Source organism: Artibeus jamaicensis, unplaced genomic scaffold, assembly GCF_021234435.1.
Source record: "Artibeus jamaicensis isolate MK-2021 breed Jamaican fruit bat unplaced genomic scaffold, CSHL_Jam_final contig_519, whole genome shotgun sequence".
Taxonomy (NCBI): Eukaryota; Metazoa; Chordata; class Mammalia; order Chiroptera; family Phyllostomidae; genus Artibeus; species Artibeus jamaicensis.
Window position 1 is genome coordinate 10,943,159 of NW_026521871.1, and position 21,617 is coordinate 10,964,775.

At 42.8% G+C, this 21,617-nt stretch overlaps 2 protein-coding genes across 2 annotated transcripts in view; one reads left to right on the forward strand and one right to left on the reverse strand.

Moving 5' to 3' along the window:
* CACNA2D3 (calcium voltage-gated channel auxiliary subunit alpha2delta 3) overlaps window positions 1-21,617 on the reverse strand; it is an 864,587-nt gene that overhangs the window by 145,015 nt on the left and 697,955 nt on the right. The gene's annotated exons all lie outside the window — the stretch shown is intronic.
* Window positions 5,572-15,722, forward strand: LRTM1 (leucine rich repeats and transmembrane domains 1). Its single transcript, XM_037134787.2, has 3 exons — window positions 5,572-5,942; window positions 8,349-8,945; window positions 15,135-15,722. Exons 1-3 carry the CDS (start codon window positions 5,936-5,938, stop codon window positions 15,566-15,568), a joined length of 1,038 nt encoding a protein of 345 aa, XP_036990682.2. The 5' UTR covers window positions 5,572-5,935; the 3' UTR covers window positions 15,569-15,722.

Genomic DNA, 21,617 nt, shown 5'->3' on the forward strand with positions numbered 1-21,617 from the left:
CATCCTGTATGCAGACAAACTAAGTACTGTAAGGTTGAGGTTGGGAAAAATTGGACTGGGAAGTCTATACTTCCTCTAACCTATACCAAAAAAAAATAAATAAAAGTATCTAAATCTGCCTCTGCTACCAGCCAAAGGACTTCTGAGACTCAGCTCAGGAGAGCTGGACAGTGTCAGTGTCCAACAAAGTTATATGCAGTCTTTTCACGGGTAACAGGTTCAAGGTGATGACATGATCAGCACAGAATTTCAAATAGCAGCCTACAAACTGGTAAATCCTTCGAAGACCAAGAACCAAAGTGCTGTGTCTTTTCTAATTTCCACAGCACCTAGCTCATACCTGGGCTCCATGGACAAGTGGATGCTGAAAAACAGTCTCATACTCTTTGGACACTGTCTTCCTTAGTTTTAAGGAGGCAGAAGACACACATCTCATAATTACTACTCCACTAATTTTATCAGGTATCTTGAGGCCAAGTAAAGAGACTTTAAATTCTAGAGTCATGTAAAGTAATTTGAATCACCATAGTTAGCTCTCGGACCTGGATTTTTACCTTAGCAAAAAGGTCAGTGAGAATGAGGAGGTGCACATGCCCTCCCCACCTTCACTACAGAAATTGTAGGGCAGCCTTGATTCTCCACTGAACTAACTGCTCAGAAGGAAAGTGTGTTCTCCTTAGTTAGCTAGAGCTTCCAGATAATTAAATTTAAATCTTACTGTCATACAGAATGAATTTTATTTTAGAAAAAGGACCTCAAGACATAAAATATAAAACTATAGGTTCCCTGAAATTGTACCTAACATGGGTACTCACAATCCATGTGTTTACAATAAATATGCTGAAGACTTTGGGCAAGTTACTTAATTTTTCTATGCCTGTTATTCATTCATTCATTCAGCATTTATTTAATGAACTTACTACATGGTATTATAGAAACAATGGGAAAAATATAAGAAACCATCATAAACTTACAGACTAGTGAACAGCACTTAGCTAGACTATATTTCACAGACTCCCTTGCAGTTAAATACAGTCATGTGATTTAATTCTAGCCAACGAAATATAAGCAGGGATAAATACCATCTCCAGGCCTGGCCCATGCCCGATCCCATCTTCTTCCCCTCTGAGCCTGCTGATAGAAGGACTCTGAGAACTATGGGGGGGACAAAGCAATGAGATGGAAGGAGCCAGGTTCGTGAGTGACTGCATGGAGCCCGGCCCTCACCAACCTGAACTGCACTGTGTTCAAGGCAGTAAGTAAGCTGCTGTCATGCTAAGCCACTGAGATTTGAGGTTTATTTGTTATAGCAGTTACATTACTTTAACTAATACAAATCCTTAACAATGTCTGGCCCACTGCAAGCACTAAATAATGATATAATTTACATTTAAAACAAATTCCTAGTTTTCTTGCCATATGTTTTATATAACCAAAGAGGGAGGGAGGGAGGGAAGGAAGGAAGGAAGGAAGGAAGGAAGGAAGGAAGGAAGGAAGGAAGGAAGGAAGGAAGGAAGGAAGGAAGGAAATGATACTGAGGCCTTTTAAGTAGCTCTTTCTAAATTGTGTACCTGGGTGCTGTTTGTGCATCCACAATTCCTAGGGAAATACCGTATTTCCTTCTCAACCAAATAACATTTCTGCTTGGATCGGTGGAGCCAAGGGCTTCCTTCCTACAATCCTGGGCTGCAGTTCTCCCTCAGCGTGGCTGCCCCCCTTGAATTGGATCATCACAGCACCTGCTTTGGATGGGGGCCCACTGACAGGAATGGGGGAGTACTTTGCCAGAATTTTACCAAAGCAGATGATAAAACTGGAAGAAACATTCATATGCATTGTATGGTTTGGTCACATGCCGAGATCACTTGGCAGAGAAAGACAGATGTCACCTTTAGGGCTAATCCTTGTGAAGTGAGAGGAGGTAAACTGTAGCAATGCTATATGTAACTATATAACTCAGAAAGTCACTGGAAAATAAGTCATTTTAAATCGTCCAGTAAACAAAATAACCTTTACTTGCTACTTAACAAAAGCCAGCTTTTCTTCCTTGTGTTTTTAAAATTATAGCTGGAATACATGTTTGTTGCAGCAAGTTGAATATGCAGAGGTGGAAGCAGAAAAATGTAATTTTCCTTTCTTCTTCTAAATTTTCCCTGCCCCCACGGGTGATCAGGCTATTTTATCTCAGACAAACCGATGCACATTTTTTAGGGCTATAACCCCACCAGTGACTTTCTTTCCTTAACACAAATGGGATGGCACAACATGCATTCCCCATTCAAATTGCTTTATTTAACCTAACAACTTATTCTGAGTATCCTCCCAGGTGAATATTTTTAACTCTAACATATTTTTTAACTCTAACTCTTTTAAAATAGCTGTATATCACTACCTGGGAGAAAAAGCTTTTTGCTGAATTTTAAGACCTAATTAACTTTAAGAGTTAGTAATTGCTGATTTTTTTGGAGGGAAGTGAAATGTTAAATACTTTATGTTAAGAAACATTCTGAATAACAAAGTACATGAACAAAATACAAAAAAATATATGTGTATATATTATACATATGTATCAGAAATATACAGAAGCTAGGAAATTCTTGAAATCTCAGTGTGACAGTAACAACAATCTCCGAGGGTGTTTCTGAAGCAAGTTTCTGCATGGGGAACTAGGTTCTTGACTAGGTCTTGGTACCAGAAGCACCTCTGGGGTGTGGCTTGGCCTGACCTGATATTTGGCATCTGTCTCTGGTCATTCTTATGTGTGCAACATTGACTTGCACTTCTGGGATCTGGTTCACTGAGGGAGGGAGGGAAGGAAGATGCTGCAGGCATTAGCATGCTGATCGCACACCCTACCTTTGTTCTCTGGGCTGAGGTCAGATGGAATAAATCATTCAGCCTCTGCATTCAAAGTCCTTCACTGTCTGAGTGTGCACTGCCCATTTTAAAATCAACAGTTAGAGTCAGCAGGAGCAAAAGAGAACCAGAGAACTCCTTTGAGTAGTAAGTCACTGCTCCCAGGAACCCATAGCTGTGGGGGTTTTCTGTGTGTTCCCAGGGTATTCACATTTTAGGTGGGAGCAATCAGTCCAGACTCTTTGAGGTCCAAGAATACACCCTGCTAATGAGAAATGCCACTTTGATCATTTGCTTTGCAGGTCTCTACCAGGTCTATGATGTGCACTTAACGTATATCACTTGATCCTTTCTGGATCCTATGAGGTAGGTATTATCTGTATCCTACAGATGAGGAACTAAGGCTCAGAGAGATTCTGTCGTAGCCTAAGGCCATGCAGTTTTAGGGTATAAGCAACATGAAAGTGTGCACCCTCACTTAGCCACCAGTTCGGCCTTAACTGCAGATGCCCCTGGTTGTCTGAAGTTACCTGCAGGTGTCTTGGACTCCTACACCAGCTGTGCTGTCAGTGAGTTTATGTTTTTCAGGATTCTAAGTCCTCAAGATATAGACCGAGTTGGGTCCTGCAGAACATAGCTAAAAAGTTCTGCTATCCCAAAGAGATGCTCAAGTTCTGTTTGTTCAACACCCCCTAAAGTCTAAATACAGGGCCTTTCAAGTTTACTCAGGCATTCTGACCATAACAATAAGCATTTACATGTAACAGGGCCATAAAGATCATCCTATTCAAATTCCTCATTGTATAGATGAGGAGGAAGATGATGGACATGTCCGGCTGGGTGGAAGAAGTTGGGGGTGGGGACAGGTGATGGTGGAGCAGTGACAGCAAGGGTGACAGAATGAGCTAGAGCAGGGTTTACAAACTGTGCCCTATGGGGTGATCCAGCGCTCCACTTGTTTCTGTAAATATGGTTTTATTGGAGCACAGGCACATCCTTTCTTATGAATTGTCTGTTGCTGGCTTCTCGCTACATCTGAGTGGAGTGGTTATGACAAAGACTGTAACACTCTCCATTACTATCAAGCCCTTTACAAAAAATGTTTGTTGACCCCTGGAAAAGACAGAGGCACACACGTTGATATGTGTTATTGGGAACTTTCTAGTTCTTACAGTGAGTGTTAAGTTTACAGGTGCTTGTTATATTATGATCAATTAATTACTGAAGGCTACATAAGAGCCATCCATAGTCATGGATCATCAAGGAATGATTATTATTAAGTTCTCTGCACCTGAAAATAGACCAGATGGTGTGGAGGAAAAGAGGAAGGATGGACCCGTTTAGCCCCTGTTAAGATTTAAATGGCTCCCTGTAGCCTACACCTGTCTTCCCCCCCCTCCCCCGCCCCGCTGTCTCTCCCATGCTCAACAATGTTGGAGGTAAAAAGATGACAGCCGAGTAAAGCAGATTTTTCAGGAAGTGCACGATCAGAACACTGGGTTCTCTGGGACAGAACGGGCTTGGCTAAAGGAGAAGAAGGATCCCAAAGAACAGGCTATTAGGGACAGTCCCAATGCAATTTCTCAACTTCATTCACAAAGGGTCTCTTCCCTTGGTAGCACCAGAGTGGCCTGAGGGGCCAGGGCTCTAGCTCTTTCATCAGAACCTCCCTCCACCAGTCAAGTCAAGGTCAGCTGTTGAAAGCCAGCAGCATGAAGGTCCTGGGAGACATTCTCCTGGGTACTTGTGCACATCTATTAAGGCACTCTGGGCCATGACATGTATTCCTTCATTTAACTCTGGAACAATCTTGTCAAGCAAGGACCCCTATTATCCCATTACTCTCTGAGGATTTCAGGATCCTAGGGTGCAAGTCACTTGCCCAGAGACATGGAGCTGGTGAATGAAGAAGCCAGATTCAAATCCAGACTCAGCTGCCCTATTATCCTGCCTGAGGCCAGGGAGTCCACACTACCTCAAGAAAAGCACGTGTTTCCTTCTACAAGTAGTCACTGGCCACACAGAGCATCCAGCATGTTGAAGGGCAGCTTTAGGCATTCCCAGCACAGCAAATGTCAGGGGATTTGCACGTTCAAAGACATGTTTCAGTCCCCAGGGGGAAAGTTCCCAACAGCTTCAATTAGAGAACAGTCACAGTTCACTGACACCCGCTGCTCACAGGGACAGCTTTATTGTTTTATATGTGAAAAATCAGGGAAATGGTGAAAGATTGAGAAGTATTTCCAAAGTCACATGAACCAAAAGGTCAATTCAGTGGTGGTGGAGGTGGTAGGAGGGGGAGGAGGGGGAAGCAAAGAAGCAGCTGAGAAGTATTTGTGGCACCAGGGAGAATAGACCACGATGTCCGCTAAAGGGAACCATGGTTATGAATTTCAGGGCATCAAGGCCCTGTCAACACAGCTAATCCCCACGGATGTTGGCTGAATAAGCCTTCGATGACCAAACAAGTGCACTGTGGAAACCGTGTCAGCCTCCAGCAGGCCAATTTGTCCTCATATTACACACTCTGCTGGCTCTGTTGCTAGACCCCTAGCTCCAGGGTCCACGGCAAGCCTCCCCCAACCCACCGAGGGTTGACACAGCACGGTTACTAAGTCAACAGAATTCAGAAGCCACAGCCGGATTAAGAAGGCAGTTTTATTTTGGTGCCCTGGACTTCAAGCAGATTAAATAATCAAAAAGCCTGAGCCAGCGGGGTCATGTTTGAATGCTACAGCTGTTCACCGGAGTTTGACAAACGTTCTTTCTGTGGCTCGTCATCTGAATGGGAAAGGCAGGGATGGTCTTGGGAGGCCAACACTTTCAGAAAGAAGAGGGGCGCTGTCAAAAGATCCTCTCACGGAAAACAATCCCGGCCAGATGGAGACAAGGGAAGGACTGCTTAAATAAGCAGTCTCCTGAAAGCCACCACTGTTTTCGGCATTGAAGAAAAGCACAAGCAGGATTCAGAAAAAGCGAATGAAAGGCTGGACTCCTTTGCCATGACCTCTGTTTGCTGATCTGCCAATTAATAAAGGTGTGCTGTGGGTTCAACACGGAAGCCTGCAGAGACTCAGTCATGAAAGGTGAGCCCCTCACCCCTGAGAAAATTCCCTAAGAAAGGAATGGGATCCCCTCGAAAAGGTGTGTGTGTGGGAAACCTATTTTCAGGTTATCTTTCTTTAAAGACCAAACAGATAAAAAATGTCTGTGATGAGAGAGGTAATGCTTGTGCCAAGATGGGTCAGAGGCAGGGCATGTGGACAAATGTGCCCAGCCATGATCAGATATGCATTTGGTATGTTACCGGCCATTTCATACAAAACACCTTGTTTCAAGTTGGAGTTCATAGAGCACCCCCTTCAGAGGAGGGTAGATTGGGACAAAAGAAAGAATGAACAAACTGGCTGCAGTCTCAGAGACAAGCCTTTCATCAATAGATTAGTGGCTTCTGTGGAAAATGTGCTCTCAATGAAGATTTGATTTCTTACACTAATTAATGCTTGAGATCCACAGCTAAAGTGTAAGTGTTGAGTCATCTCTGATGAGAAGATTGTCTGGCTTTGAAAGAAGTCATTTAGACTATTTGCAAAATTATAGAAAAGAAAACAAGGATTTTTCTCTATTATATTTTGGAAGAGGGAAGGGAACTATGATGTTCTGCATCCGTTGAGGGAAACCGAATAGCAGAACCTCCCTCAGGAGGCTCCCTGAACGTTTTTCCTGTTGCCCTAAAGCACCGTTCATGTCAGTAGAAAATTCAAGGAACAGGCTCCAGTGCCTTTAGCAGCTGCATTTGACTGACCCTAGTTAAGGCCAGAAACAAACAAGTGAGTAAACCTCTTTCAAGATTATTTTTTATGCGTAGATAATTACCTTGAGTTTTCAATATTATTATGTGGACTTGTGAATTCCTCTACCAATTTGACAAAATGTCATTGACATTGTTGGCCATATTTTGAAATTTGAGTCTCTGGGAAAAAAAATAAGGGAGTGATATAGCTACTCTGGAGATTGGAGAATGACTTAGAAGTGTCTAAAAAACTCACCATCCCATTTGAACCCTGCAGGGAGGCTCCTGTTGATTCTAGACCCCCTCTTCCACATTTCCTCACAGCCAAGTTCCTCACAGCCAAGAAGCTCTGTGCAAGAATGCTCTTTGCAGTATCATTTATAATTAAGAAAAACTTTAGCAACTCAAATGCTCATCAGTAAGGGAACAGCTAAATAATAAATGACATGGCCTCACCACAAAATATTGTACAGTAGTTAAAAGAAATAAATTAGCACTCTATGTATCCATATGGATAGATAAGGTTTAAATGGATAGAATTGCAGAATAAAGCATGCTGATTGTATATATGTAGGTTTTTAAAAACCACTAGAAAAATAGTATTGTGCATGTATGTGTGTTTGCAGGTAAAAGTATTTGACAGGCAGTGAAACCCTGATAGGTTCTGGAAGTAGACTGCCTGGGTTCAAATCATGGTTCTTCCACTTACATATGTATAATCCTGGGCAAGTGATTTGAAGCTACCCTTTAAGCTATTCTCCATGCCTCAGTTTCCTCATCTTCAAGATAAAGATACTAACAGAACCAGGTTTATAAAGTTATGAGGATTAAATTGGTTTTTATATTATAGATCAATAATTAAATTAATTAGATTTAATTATTGACTGCTATCTATAAAGCAGCTAGAATGGTGCCTGGCTCAAAACATATGCTGTAAGGTTATTTGCTGTTGGTGTTGTTATTAAGGTCTGTTTTTAAAGAGTGGGATACATCAGTATGGTGGGTGCAGGGAGGGAAAGCATGGCTTGCGTGCTAATCAAAGGGAGCTCAACTCTATCAGCAATTCATAGTTTCTTTGAATTAAAATAGAAAAGAAAAAGAGTAGGACAACCCATAAATGATTGTATTATAGGAACATGGGTGCTTATTATATTATTCTTAATGTATTTCTGTAGTTTTACAGAGTTCTTGAATAAGGGGGGGGGCAAGCATCACTCGTGGGATAGTACATCTGCAATGATGAACATCAGTATATAGGAACGCTTTAGACCTGCCCTATCCAATATGCTACCCATGGCACCATGAGACCTTTGCATTTAAATCAATTAAAGTTAAATGCAAGTAACAGTCCATTTTCTGGACTATGAGTGTCACATTGCAGAGCCCAGTAGCCACACATAGACAGCGGCTACCATAATGGACATCAGATACAGACGGTTTCCATCACCACAGAAAGTTCTAATGGACTGTATTGATCTGGAGCATACTTTTACAGCATACTGACACTGGGGATATACTCGGTCTAGGCCAACTCTAGGAAAGATGATAAACAATAGAATCTCTCCTTCAGAACCTCTCCTCCATGGTGTGGAAGGGGTTAGCTGGCTCAGAATTGCATTACCTGTGATTTCAAGGGAGAAGAAATGAGTGTGCCACTTACAAACTGATTCCCATCTCAGTTGCTTTCTGTTTGTCATAGGTGAACTGCTCCTGCTTTCAAGTGTGATTTTCCTGCTCCGGATGGTGTACAGCTGCCCAGAGAAGTGCCACTGTCACTCCACCTCAAATTCTGTAGACTGCAGCCAGCAAGGTCTGGCTGAAATTCCTCCCAATTTGCCTCCTCAGACTCTAACGCTGCATTTACAAGATAACCAGATACACCAGCTTCCTGCTTTTGCATTTAGGTCGGTACCACAGCTCAGGACCTTGAACTTGCGCAACAATTCCCTTTCAAACCTGGCCCCTGGAGCTTTCCATGGACTTCAGCACTTGCAGGTCTTAAACTTAACCCAGAACTCCCTGCATTCCCTTGAAAGCAGACATTTCCATTCCCTCTCACAGCTGAGGGAGCTTGATTTGTCATCCAACAACATCAGCCACCTTCCCACCTCCCTGGGTGAGCGTTGGGAGAACCTAACTGTATTTGCAGTCCAACAAAACCGGCTTCAGCGGCTGGATCGAGGGATCCTGGAATCCATGCCCAGTGTAAAGGTTTTATTTCTCAAGGACAACCTCTGGAAATGCAATTGCCACTTGTTTGGTCTTAAACTCTGGCTGGAGAAATTTATCTATAAAGGTCAGTAACATCTGTTTGGAAACCTCCACCTGTGTGTCAGTAGGGCGAAGCTCATCTGTTCTCTGCATTAGAAAGCACATTGAGGTGTGTGTAACGGGCCAGCATAATTTTGTTTTTTCACATTGACATCACTTTACAGTGTGGAAAAAGAAGCAAGCAAGTCATTAAAGGGTGTTTAAATTCAGGTATTTAAATTCACCTACAAATATGGTTCATGGAGATTACTTTCCACTTTTTGAATGACAACAACATTAAATTATTTATCTGGAAACTGTAGGCTCTTAAGAAGGAGGGAAATTTGATCTCCATCTGAATAATGGCTAAATTCCACAGTGGCATCAAATTCTGTTCTCAAGTATGATCCACCTGGAGCATGGCATCTCTCCTTGCAACTCGTCTCCTTCTCTATCTGCCTTTACCCCTTTGACAGCTATAAATTTTCTCTAAAATTATCCTTTTGCCTTAGCAAGTACCAGTTTTTGAAGTTAGATGCAATAGGGAGCCTTCTCTAAGGTTACCATTTCTTTAACCAGATGTCAAATCGAAGCAAGAGATCCTAGAATATTAAATATGAGGGGCTCTGGGAATCACTCAGGAGTCAGCAAACAATAGTCCAAGGGCCAAATCCTGCCCACCTCCTGTTTTGGTAAAGAAAGTTTTATTAGAACACATCAATGCCCATTTATTATGTATTCTTTGTGACTGTCTTACAATATAAGGGTAAACTTGAATAGTTTTGATATATATGGCAAAGCTTAAAATATTAACTATCTGGTCCTTTATAGAAAACTTTGCCAACCCCTTCTGACTCAATATTAGATTGTTATTGATGAGAAATGGAAGCACAGAGAGGTTCAGCAATTTGCCCAAGATGACAGAGTAAAATTCAGATGAGAACAGAATGAATGGATTTTGCGTCTTGGCCCTATGTCCTTTCCTCTCCATCACAGTGGTTCATTCATTCATTGCTATATTTGAGTGCCTCTTATATGCCAGCCACTTTTCTAGGCACTGAGAAAAGGTCATTCAACAAGAAAATCCCTGTCACCACAAAGGTTGAATTCTGGCAGTAGAGAAACAGACGTTGAATAAGGTAAATATCCATATTCGGAAAGCAATTTGTGCTAGGGAAAGAGTGAGGCAGGGGTAGGGGAGAAGTGGTGATGGGATGGGGGTTCCACTTTAGACGGGAAGGCCAGGGAAGACCTATTCAAGGAGATGACACGGGGGAGCAGAACCTGGGCAGGAGAAAAGAGCCACTGAGGGAAAGAACAGCAAGGGCAGTGGGCCTGACAGGGGAGTAAGCTCGGCTTGACTGAAGAGCAAGAGGGCATCTGGAGCAGAGAAAGGGAGAGAAAGAGCAGACAGAGATAAGGCAGCACAAGCACTCAGGGGCTGAGTCATGTAGGAAGGTGCAGAGCAGGGTGAGACATTTGGATTTTATTTTAGGTGAGATCAAAAGCTCTTGCATTTTAGTTAGCGGAACAATATGATCTGATTACAATTTAAAAGGTCACTCTGTTGACTCTAGGGACAGCTGACCAGACCAGACACTGCCAACTAAGGAGGGGAACGAGGAGAAAGTAATTTCATTCACCCAGGAAAGAGATTGTAGTGGCCCAAACCAGGGTGCTGAGAAGGGATCAAACATTGGCAGCTGTTTGAAATATTGAACTGACAGAAATTGCTAATAGGGTGGACTTAGAGGTAAAGAAAAGAGAGCAATCGTGGGAAGTTCAAATTTTTTGTCCTGCAGGAGTAACTGGATAAATGGAGGATTGCTGGTAAGGGGCAGACTGCAGGGTGGGGGGAGGGCAAAGTGAGCGAGTGTGTGTGTGTGAGGTGGTAAATAAGGCTTCAGTTTGAGGAAGGTCAACTTTGAGATGGCCATTTCATATCAAGGGGAGCTGTTGCATTGGTGGATGTGCGTGCGAGCCTATAATTCAGGAGGATATCAGAGCTGCACACATGAACCAGCAGAGCCCGGAGGGTGGCAGCAGCTACACAGGAGGAAGTGAGTTGGAGCACGACATGTGTTCAAGGACACAATGCTGAGTTGAGAATCCCTCTCAGTAGTATGAGGCAGCTTATCACTACACAGCTAATCCTGAAGTTGACCTACAATGAGGGCTATATTCTGTGGCAAAAAACTTTCTTATAAGAGGTTGTAAATAAAACTTTGCACCTCTAGGTGTCTTCAGCTATTGTGTTTTAGACTAAATGGTAAGCATAAGTCAAATCATCAAAAAAATAGTTTTGATCAAAGAAGATTTCTTTTTTCTTTTTTTATTGATTATGCCATTACAGTTGTTTTATTCCCCCCTTCATACCCCTTCACCCTACCCTCCCGTCCCCACCATTACCCCCCCTTTAGTTTATGACCATGTGTCTCAAGTTCTTTAGATTCTATATTTCCCATACTATTTTTGCCCCCATCTATTTTCTATCTACTGTCTATGCTACTTATTTTCTGTACTTCTCCCCCCTTCTCCTCCTCCCACTCCCCTGTTGCTAACCCTCCTTGAGATCTTCATTTCTATGTTTCCACTCCTGATCTAGCTGTCCTCTTAGTTTTCTTTTGTTTTAGGTATGGTTGTTAATAACTGTGACTTTGCTGTCCTTTCACTGTTCATGCTTTTTTAACTTCTTTTTCTTAGGTAAGTCCCTTTAACATTTCACATAATAAGGGCTTGGTGATGATGAACTCCTTGAATTTGATCTTATCTGAGAAGCACTTTATCTGTCCTTCCATTCTGAATGAAAGTTTTGCTGGATAGAGCAATCTTGGTTGTAGATCTTTAGATTTCATGACTTGGAATACCTCTTTCCAGCCTGTTCTTGCCTGTAAGGTGTCTTCTTGACCAAAAAAAAAAAAAATAGTTCCTAGGTCCAGTACATTAGAAGGAACATAGAATGGAGTGGAGCTCCCTGTACTCTGTCACAAACTCACTGGTGACCTTTGACAGCCATGCCCATCACCAGCTCTTGGGGTCACCAGGTGGACACTGACAGTGTAAAGCTAAAAATTTCCCAAAACCTGACCTGGTCCTCAGATTCCTGACTCACTCCGTTCAATGCTCCCTCCTGCAGAGCTGTCCAGCACAGACAACAGCCTTTCTGTGGAAGGTCAAATTGATTTGGGATCACAAAAACTGGGTGGCCCAAAATAACTAGGAAAAAAACCAAACAGATGCTAAATGTTGGAGACAATCTGACTACTGATGTATCGACTAAAGGTAAAATAAGGGACTCGGTATTGGCCAAGACCTCATTTACAACACGATACATAAACAGATAGAAACCCCAGCAGTATTAGTAAGGACAGGCTACCTCAGTGATGTACAAGATAAAAACCACTTGTGTCAGAGTCCAGGGCAACTGGGGTCTATGCAATCATTCAAGGACTTAAGCCCCTTCCCGCTTTTGACATTGCCAATGTGACTTCATGGCCACTATGGTTAACACCAAATGGGAATAAAGTACTTGGAGGATTAAGGGAGCTTTGTGGCCTAGAAGTGACATTCACTGGTTCCAGTGGCCAGAACTGTCACATGGTCCCAACCTGACCACAAAGGGTAAAGAAATTTCATCTTCCTGTGGGCCCAACAGCTGAAACACATGCTCTGGTGAATACTTAATAATGTCTCCTCCACAAAAACATGGGCACATATTTTGTAATTAGTATTCCTCTCTCTCCATTCACAAGTAATAGATCATCTTTATGCCAATAGCTAACTGTATAAAACATTTATTTGGGGCTAGGTATTGTGCTAAATACTTGACATTATCCAACTGAGTCCCTGTGAGGTGAACTTCATTATTTCCCCCTCCCACTTTCCCGATGAGCAGTCAGATGCACAGAATGGTCAAGTAATTTGTTTAGCATTGCACAGCAAAGAAATGGTCAGACTCAATATTTATATCAAATTTCTTCCAAGACAGTGGTTAAGAATTACTAGTGGCCATATGGGGGGTAATGAGTGCTTCACAAGCCAGGGCTTCTTGCTTTGTCAGCTTCCATGAATCTAGAAGGGTGTGGGACCCTCAACTATCATCAGCAGACTTGCCTTCTGGGGTGGAAGGCTGGGAGGTCAATCCAGGTTGCAGACACAGCTGCACAGGAGACCATGGAGCTCTTGGTGGCCACAACTCCTGCCTTCAAGCCATGTCCCAGGCTCTAGTCTGTGTATTTACTCACCGCTGGGTCCCAAGGCCATGCCTCCCACTCTACCATTAAGCAGAAGGAAGCTTGGAACTGGAGAAAGACAGTGCTTAAGCCTGGAGAAACTGGGTGACCCACCCCAGTCTTGGAATAAGCTAGCTGATGGAACTGCTGGTAACTTTGGGAGGTGGGTTTTCCTCCCCTGGTAGAAGTCTCAGTGCTCTTTGGCCAGGCTGAGTGTCATTACTTCTTCTCAAAGCCCCACACTTCATTTCTATCTCTCTGGCCTTCCAACAAGCTCTAGGGCACAGCATAAAATGGTCCATGAGGCAGGGATTTTTCATCATGGTGCAGTTTGGTGGCACCCTGGGTTCCTCTGGAGTAGCCATCCTGTATTCCTGGTCTCTCACACAGCAGTTCAGAAAAAGAGAAAATTCCCCTGTAATTTTTTTTTGTTTTGGAGTTGGGGCTCTTGCCTTAGGAGATCACTGGAGAAGCTAGGAAGGGCCCAAGAGACTAGTAGTTTCAGATTCAGTTTCAAGCAGTACTAGCAAAAAAGGAGTGAGGTGAATTTTGCCATAGCCACTAACCCCAATGGGACCTGGGACAGATGACCCATGTACTGCAGAACAGCCCCAATTACTAATGGGACCACATAGAACTTTGTGTATAAGGCTCAGATAGAATGGATGTAAAGGCACTCCCCAAATTCTGCAGTGCTGTGGAAAGCAAGAGAGAGTTCAACTAACACTGAAGTGGAGACCTCCCGCTCATGCCTTTCTGCTATTATTTCATGGTTCACCTAACAATACATACAAAGAATCTCCAATCTAACTTGGCTAAGAGTGGTGCCAGGCTCCACAGCCATCCTGGGGTCCAAGTTTATGGCAGCCAAGGTCACAGGGGTTGGGCTCTGCCCAGGCAAAGAACTTTACTGAGGGTCATTGTGTTAGCTCGGCTGAGCTCAGGACACTCCAGAAAGGAGAAAATAGAGAGAGCAGGAAGTAGAAACAGATACTGAGCACAGTGGGAAAAACTGGGATCAAGGGAGTGAACTGGGTGTGGATATGGTTCCGTCCACTTTTGACCTGGGTGACCTTGGACAAGAAATACCCACTATAGCAGGGTTGGCAGGACAAATCTAACAGCGCTTTATAAACTATCAAGTTGGATACAACTTGATGTATCCAACATGATGTTTTTAATGGCAAAAATTCAGTCAGTGAAGTTTATTTGCCTGAGGTCAAAGAGTAAATTGGTGGTCAAACTTGGCCAGGACAGAATCTGTCAGCCCAGTGCTCTTTCTCGAAAATAATTACTAGGTACCCAAATCCTCTACATAGTCCACGTACCTGAGGAAATCAATTGCCTTACAGAGAATAGAAACTGGGCCTAATAATCCACTGGAAAGTTCAGTACTCAAAGTACTAAATGTTTTAAGGCCTCAGACAAGTTAATTGTACATAATCCCATGAATTTAGCTCATATTATTGCCAAATCTTCAGATACGCATGACACTCAAAGACCATGACCTCCCAGTTAGCATCACTGAAGAGTATTGCCAGTCACATAGGGTCTTGGTAATTAACACATAACATCGCAACAAAGGATGTTTGTTTTATTTTATTTTATCTTTTTTTTTTTTTGCATTTCCAGTGGGAACTTAGTACAATAGGTTTTCTTATATAGGGGGTTCATTAGGGGTGTGAGAGCCCTCGGGTTGGCCTCAGGAAAGCCCCTTCTTGTCAGCTTTTGAATTGCTTTTGCCTCAGCATTTATCAGGTAAAGGTGACCAGGCTTTCAATGAATTTTTGGTCATACATAATTGCCAATTTTGTGTGTGGCATTTTTAGCATTTGGCCAATTTAGAAATCCTAAAATCATAAAATATGGTTGTTAAGTTCTTTGACTCCAGAAAAATAAAAGGTGCTTTATAAATTCCATCTGCCTCAATTTCACAGACTGAGGATTTTGGAATTCAGTTGTATCAGACTCTATGACCATCCTTTGCTTCTGTTTTTTTAAAGGGGGAGTAACGGACAGTATTATCTGTGCATCACCGGACACCTGGAAGGGAAAGGACCTCCTTAAAATCCCTCATGAGCTATACCAGCCCTGCCCTTTCCCTTCTGCAGATCTGGAGTCCTCCCAGGTGCAGCAGCTGGCTTCAGCCCACTGGGCTGTCTCGAGGCCTCCTGAGAGCCACAGCATGGAGGAGCGAGACCACTCTGAGTGTGAGCTCAAACCCAAGCCCAGGCCGACTAATCTGCGTCACGCTGTGGTCACTGTTATCATCACTGGGGTTGCGTGTGGGATCCTGTGTCTCATGATGTTGGTGGCTGCCATCTACGGCTGTACCTATGCAGCTATCACAGCCCAGTACCGTGGGGGACCCTTGGCTCAAACCAATGAGGCCGAGAAGACAGAAGGAAAAGAGCTGTTTGACAGCTCACCAGCATGAGAACTTTCATCTCAAAGTGAATTATCACTTTAGGCCAGAAGACCATGTCTGAGTAGGGCCAATATGTTCACTGTTACTGCTGCCTCATTTTGCCTTTTCCAAAAGTAAAAAAAGAAAAAGAAAAAGAGGTATGTCTGTTAAAAATAAATATTCCTGGGAAGAAATGTATGTTGAGATTTTTTAAATACCATAATGAAATAGAGTTGATACTTGTGTTCTGTGCTGGCAAAATTATTGGAATTATTCTATGTGGGAGAAGGCCATGCACAGAGAAAAGGGGATACCATCTCTTTAAGACACCCTTCCCTGCATTAAGTTACTTTTCCAGAGCACAGAAATTCAAACACGTGTGCCAGTCAGCATTCCTGGGAGCTTTATGGTCCACTGGAAAATTGCCCAATTGTGAGTGCCTGGGAAGAAGCTGGTGATCTTACCCAAGGGGCACTGAATGCCTCTATAATTCAAGTTCATGCTAGATTGGTAATACTTTTAGATGTTGTGTATGTTATATATTTAATGGGAGCGTCTGTTGGTCGGGAATTTCATAGCTTGCCACAAGAGTCAGATTATATTTAATTTTCTAAATCAGAAAACCATTTGGGGCTTTCTAGGCCACAGAGGAAGAGGAGGGTTTCGTGTCTGGATAATGGGACTCAGGCCTGGGGTCTGGAGAAGTTTTTTGATGCAAGGGTAAGTAACATATAAACAAACACAAAGAAGACGGGGAGCCAGAATTCGGGGCACATATTATTGGAAGGCCATATCCAGCAGGCGATTGGAACCTTCCATTTATAACTCACAGCAGGAATAAATTTAGGGTGGGCTGGGAGTGAGATAATGGCTTGTGTGTATCTGCATCTACAGCCACAGTGCACAGAGTGCACAGACTCGTACAACCACACCCACACGTAAACATACGCAGAGCAATCAGTTTACCCACTAATGAAATGCAGCCGCGGCAGGGTGGAAGCCAGCAGCTGTTGACCACCACCCAGATTGTCTACTCAACACTCAGAGAGAGGAAGTAGGAAGGAAGTCTGAAGAGAGTGGAAATTATCAAGAGACTAGAGAGATGTGGCAGCAGCCGTCCTGAACAGCATTTAGGCCGTGGTTTAAAAAAATCAGGTGTGGCTTGCTTTCCTCCACAGACACGGTCCTGAAGAGCTGCATGCAAAGTGAATTTCTGTAAATTGAATCATCATTTTAATGCAGTGGGGGAGCTCACTATTTAAAGGAACCTTTCATGGAATCTTTCTGTAATGACAATAATTGGCTCCAGATTTATGCATTTTGTAAATTTGCATTTTCTCATGCCAGGTTTTCTTAAAGCGGAATCTACCTGCTCTCTCTCACAATGCCCTGTCTCATACTTAGTCACCCGTTAGTATTGAAATCACTTTACACAGAAGAGTTAAGGACATGTCAAAAGAAGACAATGGCAAGTATAGAGCAAGCTATTCCTCTAGAGGCCTTAACAGACATTGCTCATCAATCCCAGCACTCTCCCAAGCTGAGCCTCAATGCACCACAGATGCCTTCTTAAGACAGCTCTGTAGGCAACCAGAACTAATCAACCAAAGTTGGTTCAAAGGATAAAATATATTTGCCATTCAGGGTACAGGCTCTACATTCACTTCCTCAGGACATGTAAAAATTAGGTTGAGTCCTAAGTCAGTAGTCTATTCCCTGACCTGAAATGCGAATGGGAGGTCTGCACATGCAGGAGAATTGTCTCCGTCTAGTGTGGCCAGAGCTTTGCCCAACAGTGTACAGGGCCGAGGAAAACAGACCATGAACCTACCACAGCCTACTCTGCAGGACACATGCCAACGTGCCCCTAATCATCCCAGAGGCCATCTACCCCTGCCCACGGTGCTTCACAACCAGTGTGGGCCCCCCCACACACCCACAAGCTAATGAAGGGCCACCTTTTTGGAGCAGCAATTTTGTGAAATGATTTTTTCAGGAGAAAAGTATAAACTTTGATGTTAATTTTTCTTGAATATTAAAATAAACCTGGATACATTAAATAGTAGGTTGAAAAATTAGCATGGATTCTAAGATCAAAAAGAGATGCCAGAGAAAGACGTCTGTTCCATCCCCGTCCTGGTACTTCCTTTCCGCTCTGTCTGGTGCACCACGGCAGTGGGCAAGGCTGAGCACCCGGTCTCCTTCTGCCCCTTGCCCTGGACTGTGAGTCCGTGGCCAAGAAAGCAATATGAGAAAGGAAGTTTAGATCTTTTTATATGTCGTCCCCACTTCACCAAATGTTTCCAGAGCTCGCACTACGTACCAAGCATAGTGAGAGGCATTCTCATGAGCATTTGTCATGTAATCCTGGCAACTACCCTGTGAGATGTTTGAACAGATATTACATAAGCTGGGAACTACTGAGGCCAACAGTGCATGCTTCCTCTCGCTACTGCGATTTCAGACCACCAGTGAACAGGTCTCTGCCCGTGATTCGGCGACACTGAAGGTCAGTCCCGCCCCCTGCCCACAGTGATCACATGAGAGCATCCACTGCACCACAGAAAACCCTGAATGTGGCTACAGCCTTCACTCGTCAACACCCATGTCCTATAAGGTTTCCAGGTATGGGTGAACTCAGGCAAATAGATGCCCGCTTTATAAATAGTCCTCAAGGAAAATGATTAAAATGGTACATATGTGTATTCAGATTTCTATCTTTTGCCTACAATCACCACAAACACCAGTTGGCAATGAAAATAATTACTCACCCTGAAATGTCAACAGCTTTTCAGCACAGAAAAAAATATAAATCAAATTGTTTAGATTAACAAATACAGAGTTATCATTTGTTAATATGAGAAATGAAATGTTTTAACCATAAAAAACAACGCAGATGAAAGACCCAATTTGCAGGGTATTCTGAGAGAACCACAAATTATCTTTCACAACCACTGCAGCTCATGAGGGGTAATTTGCAAACGCCTCACAGATTACTTTCAGCTGTTTGTTGCTGCTGTCTTGTCATATTCATAGATTCCCCAATAAAAATGGCCTTCCATCAGGAGTCTTGTGGAGGGTACATGGTGAGCAAAAATCACATTTAGTGTTGATCATTTCTGAGAAAACCACCTAAAATGTAATTTTTTCACCATATTTACCAGAACAGTATGACTATAGACTAGTGATTTTTGCCTTGGCAGAAGTCACAGATTCACCAGAACAGGACCCAATGGATGCCTGTAGCTGCCTGGAGTGAGGCCTGTGAGGAGGGAGTGTGAAGAACGCCCATGCCACGGAGATTGTAGAGGAAGAAGATGTAGTGTCAGATCGATACCTGAAAAGCTTTTAAAATTAAGGCAGAAGTCCCTGCTTCTGTAGAGAGAATCTTCTGCTTAAGAGGATAACATGTCAAAGGGCAACTGGGTGTTCTATTTTCCCCTTAGAAAAATGGAAGACTGAAAAGTGATTCACAGTATTTCCTCCTAAAGATCCATGAAAGTCCAGTCCCATTATGTGAGTTAACAGTTATCCCAGAAATAAGACACTCTGGGTCTCAGACCCTAATATATCAAAGGAAGTGGCTAAAGCAATATCTAAAAAAATCTATCTGTAGCATGCATCAATATAATGAAACCACTGTTAGAAAGCTATAACTTTCTGTTGCAGATCTAGAAATAAATGTTTCCAACTTGGCCAAACCCACCAGCATGTCCATTGCTAAATGCTACTAGATAGTAACCTACCAGCAAATGATATGCAATCCCACATGGCATCACTGAGTTGTGAGTTATGCATGCAACTTCCAGGGAACTATCCTGCTTTCCCTTCTGATGAAAATGCTTTCTTTTTTTTTAATGCTCAAATTTGCTCAGATTGCAATGAGGTCTCAAAGAAACCCTCATCCCATTCAGGAAAGCAGCTTCACAATCCACCAGTCTCCCTTTTGGTTCTTGACGGAGCTATCCTTACCTACTCTTCACTCTGATGACCCTGAATATTCATTTGGGTGAATAAGATGTCACACAATTACAAAGGACCACCAAGAAGACCCAGAAAAGAGCCAGAGGATTGAAAATTGGGGAGGTCCCTGGAAAGCATTTAGTCTGTGTCAGGTAAATTTCAGAATACCTGTGGCTAACCTCCTACCCACTTCAAATATTGCTAATAGATGACAGAAAACATACCTACTGAGCTCAGCCGAGGGCTCAGAATCCTTTTTTTAAAGACTATTTATTTTAGAGAGAGGGGAAGTGATGGAGAAAGAGAGAGAAAGAATCATCAATGTGTGAGAGAAACATTGATCAGTTGTCTCATGTGTGCCCACAACCCAGGTGTGTGCACTGACCAGGAATCAAACCAACAACCTTTTATTTGGGGGGACAATGCTCAACCCACTGAGCCATACCAGTTAGGGAGGGCTCAGAACCCTTTTAAGACTGTTTTCTACATATCCATCACTAATCAACTGAAGTCGACATATGAGATTAAACCTACTTGCTACCCTCATACAGTCCCATGTTTTTATTTTATAATTGCTAAATAGAAGCATTGAAAAGGAAAGAAACTTCCCTGAAGTCACACAGGTAATTAATTTCATGCCTAATAAATGAAGTTGCAAAAGCATGGGGTTAGAATGGACGATTCAGTCCAGCCCCCACCCCCATTCTTCATTCATTCTGCATCAACCACAATATCAAGACTATAACATTATTATATTAACTATTTGGATGAGGACCATTATAGTGCCACCATCAACATTTACTGAGCACACAATTTTGTGCCAGTTGGTTTCTAAGCACAGTACTTTTACTTTCTCCAAGCCTCTACCGACCAAAACAGGTAGGCATTTTACTGTCACATTACGGATGAAAAGACACTATCATTGGGTTTAGGTCATTTGTTCAAGGCACACCACCAGTAAGTAGTGGAGTAGGAGTTTGGATGCAGGTCATCCCAAGGCCAAACTCTCTGAGCACTTCTCAGAATGTAACAGGTTTGAAGAAGTCAGAGCTGGAGTCTTTCCCTGGCATAGCCAGCTCTTGAAACATAGCAGAGAAAAGAAATCCAACCACCAACCAGCATGCCACTGCCAGAGCTCTGGTCCCACCAACACCCAGAAAGCGGCACAAAAGCCAAGGCAAAATGGGAAAATGAGGGTTTTTCTACCACTGTGACTCTGCTTGGCTGGAAAAGATGTTCTTAGATGGAAGGGGAAGAAACTCAGCTGTACCACCTTGTAGCTATAATATTTGAGGAAATTATTAAATAGACGCTGGCTAATTAGTAGTGTTTCCCATTGAAATCTTCACAAATACATGGAAAAGGAAAAATATGAGTATACTAGAAATCATAAATACTGGCCAATGATATCCAAGTCTCAAATGGGAATGCCCACTGTCCAGGCAAAGATGTAACCTTCAGTGGGATGGAAACAAAGAGAGTAATACTCTAAACTGCTCACCTGATGCTGCTATTCCTTCCTCCGAAACACAGAGCTTCAAAAAAACAGAGGGAACCCATTCCCTCCTACATATTGAGTGTGTGGGCATTTAACTCCCACAACACCTGGCATCAAGACACTCAAGGGGAAGTAATTTACCCTGTTTATTGGAAAATACCCCATATTTTAACAATGAGTAAAATTAAGAAAGATACCTAAATTGGAGCCACCTGAGATATACTTAACGGAAAAAAAGGCAACATTGCCTCTAAGATGCAGAAAAAACATTTTTAAAGTTGCTGGTTGGATTTGGTGTACATTATGCCCATTCACATTCCCTTGGCAGAATCAGGTGATATGACTAAGTTCAGAGGTAACGAGGCACAGAAGCACACAGCCCAGCAGGAAGGTGCTGCGAGCGGGATGGCAATGTGCAAGGACATGCAATGCCCCACAGGGAAGGAAGGAGTAAATGGCTGCATATAATCACAAAATAATGATAAAATAATGATGACTAGTGGTAGTAAATGATAACCAAATACAAATGCATACGTAAATGATAAATGAATAAAATACACCAAGTCAGCATCAGAAGTACAAAAGAAACACTGCAACATATTGAGTCAGTGAAAGTGG

What these genes read in the sequence shown, in the direction of transcription:
- LRTM1 (XM_037134787.2), top strand. An exon ending in GGAGAAATTTATCTATAAAG is followed by an intron (nt 8,946 to 15,134) that starts GTCAGTAACATC and finishes GTTTTTTTAAAG; the next exon opens with GGGGAGTAACGGACAGTATT.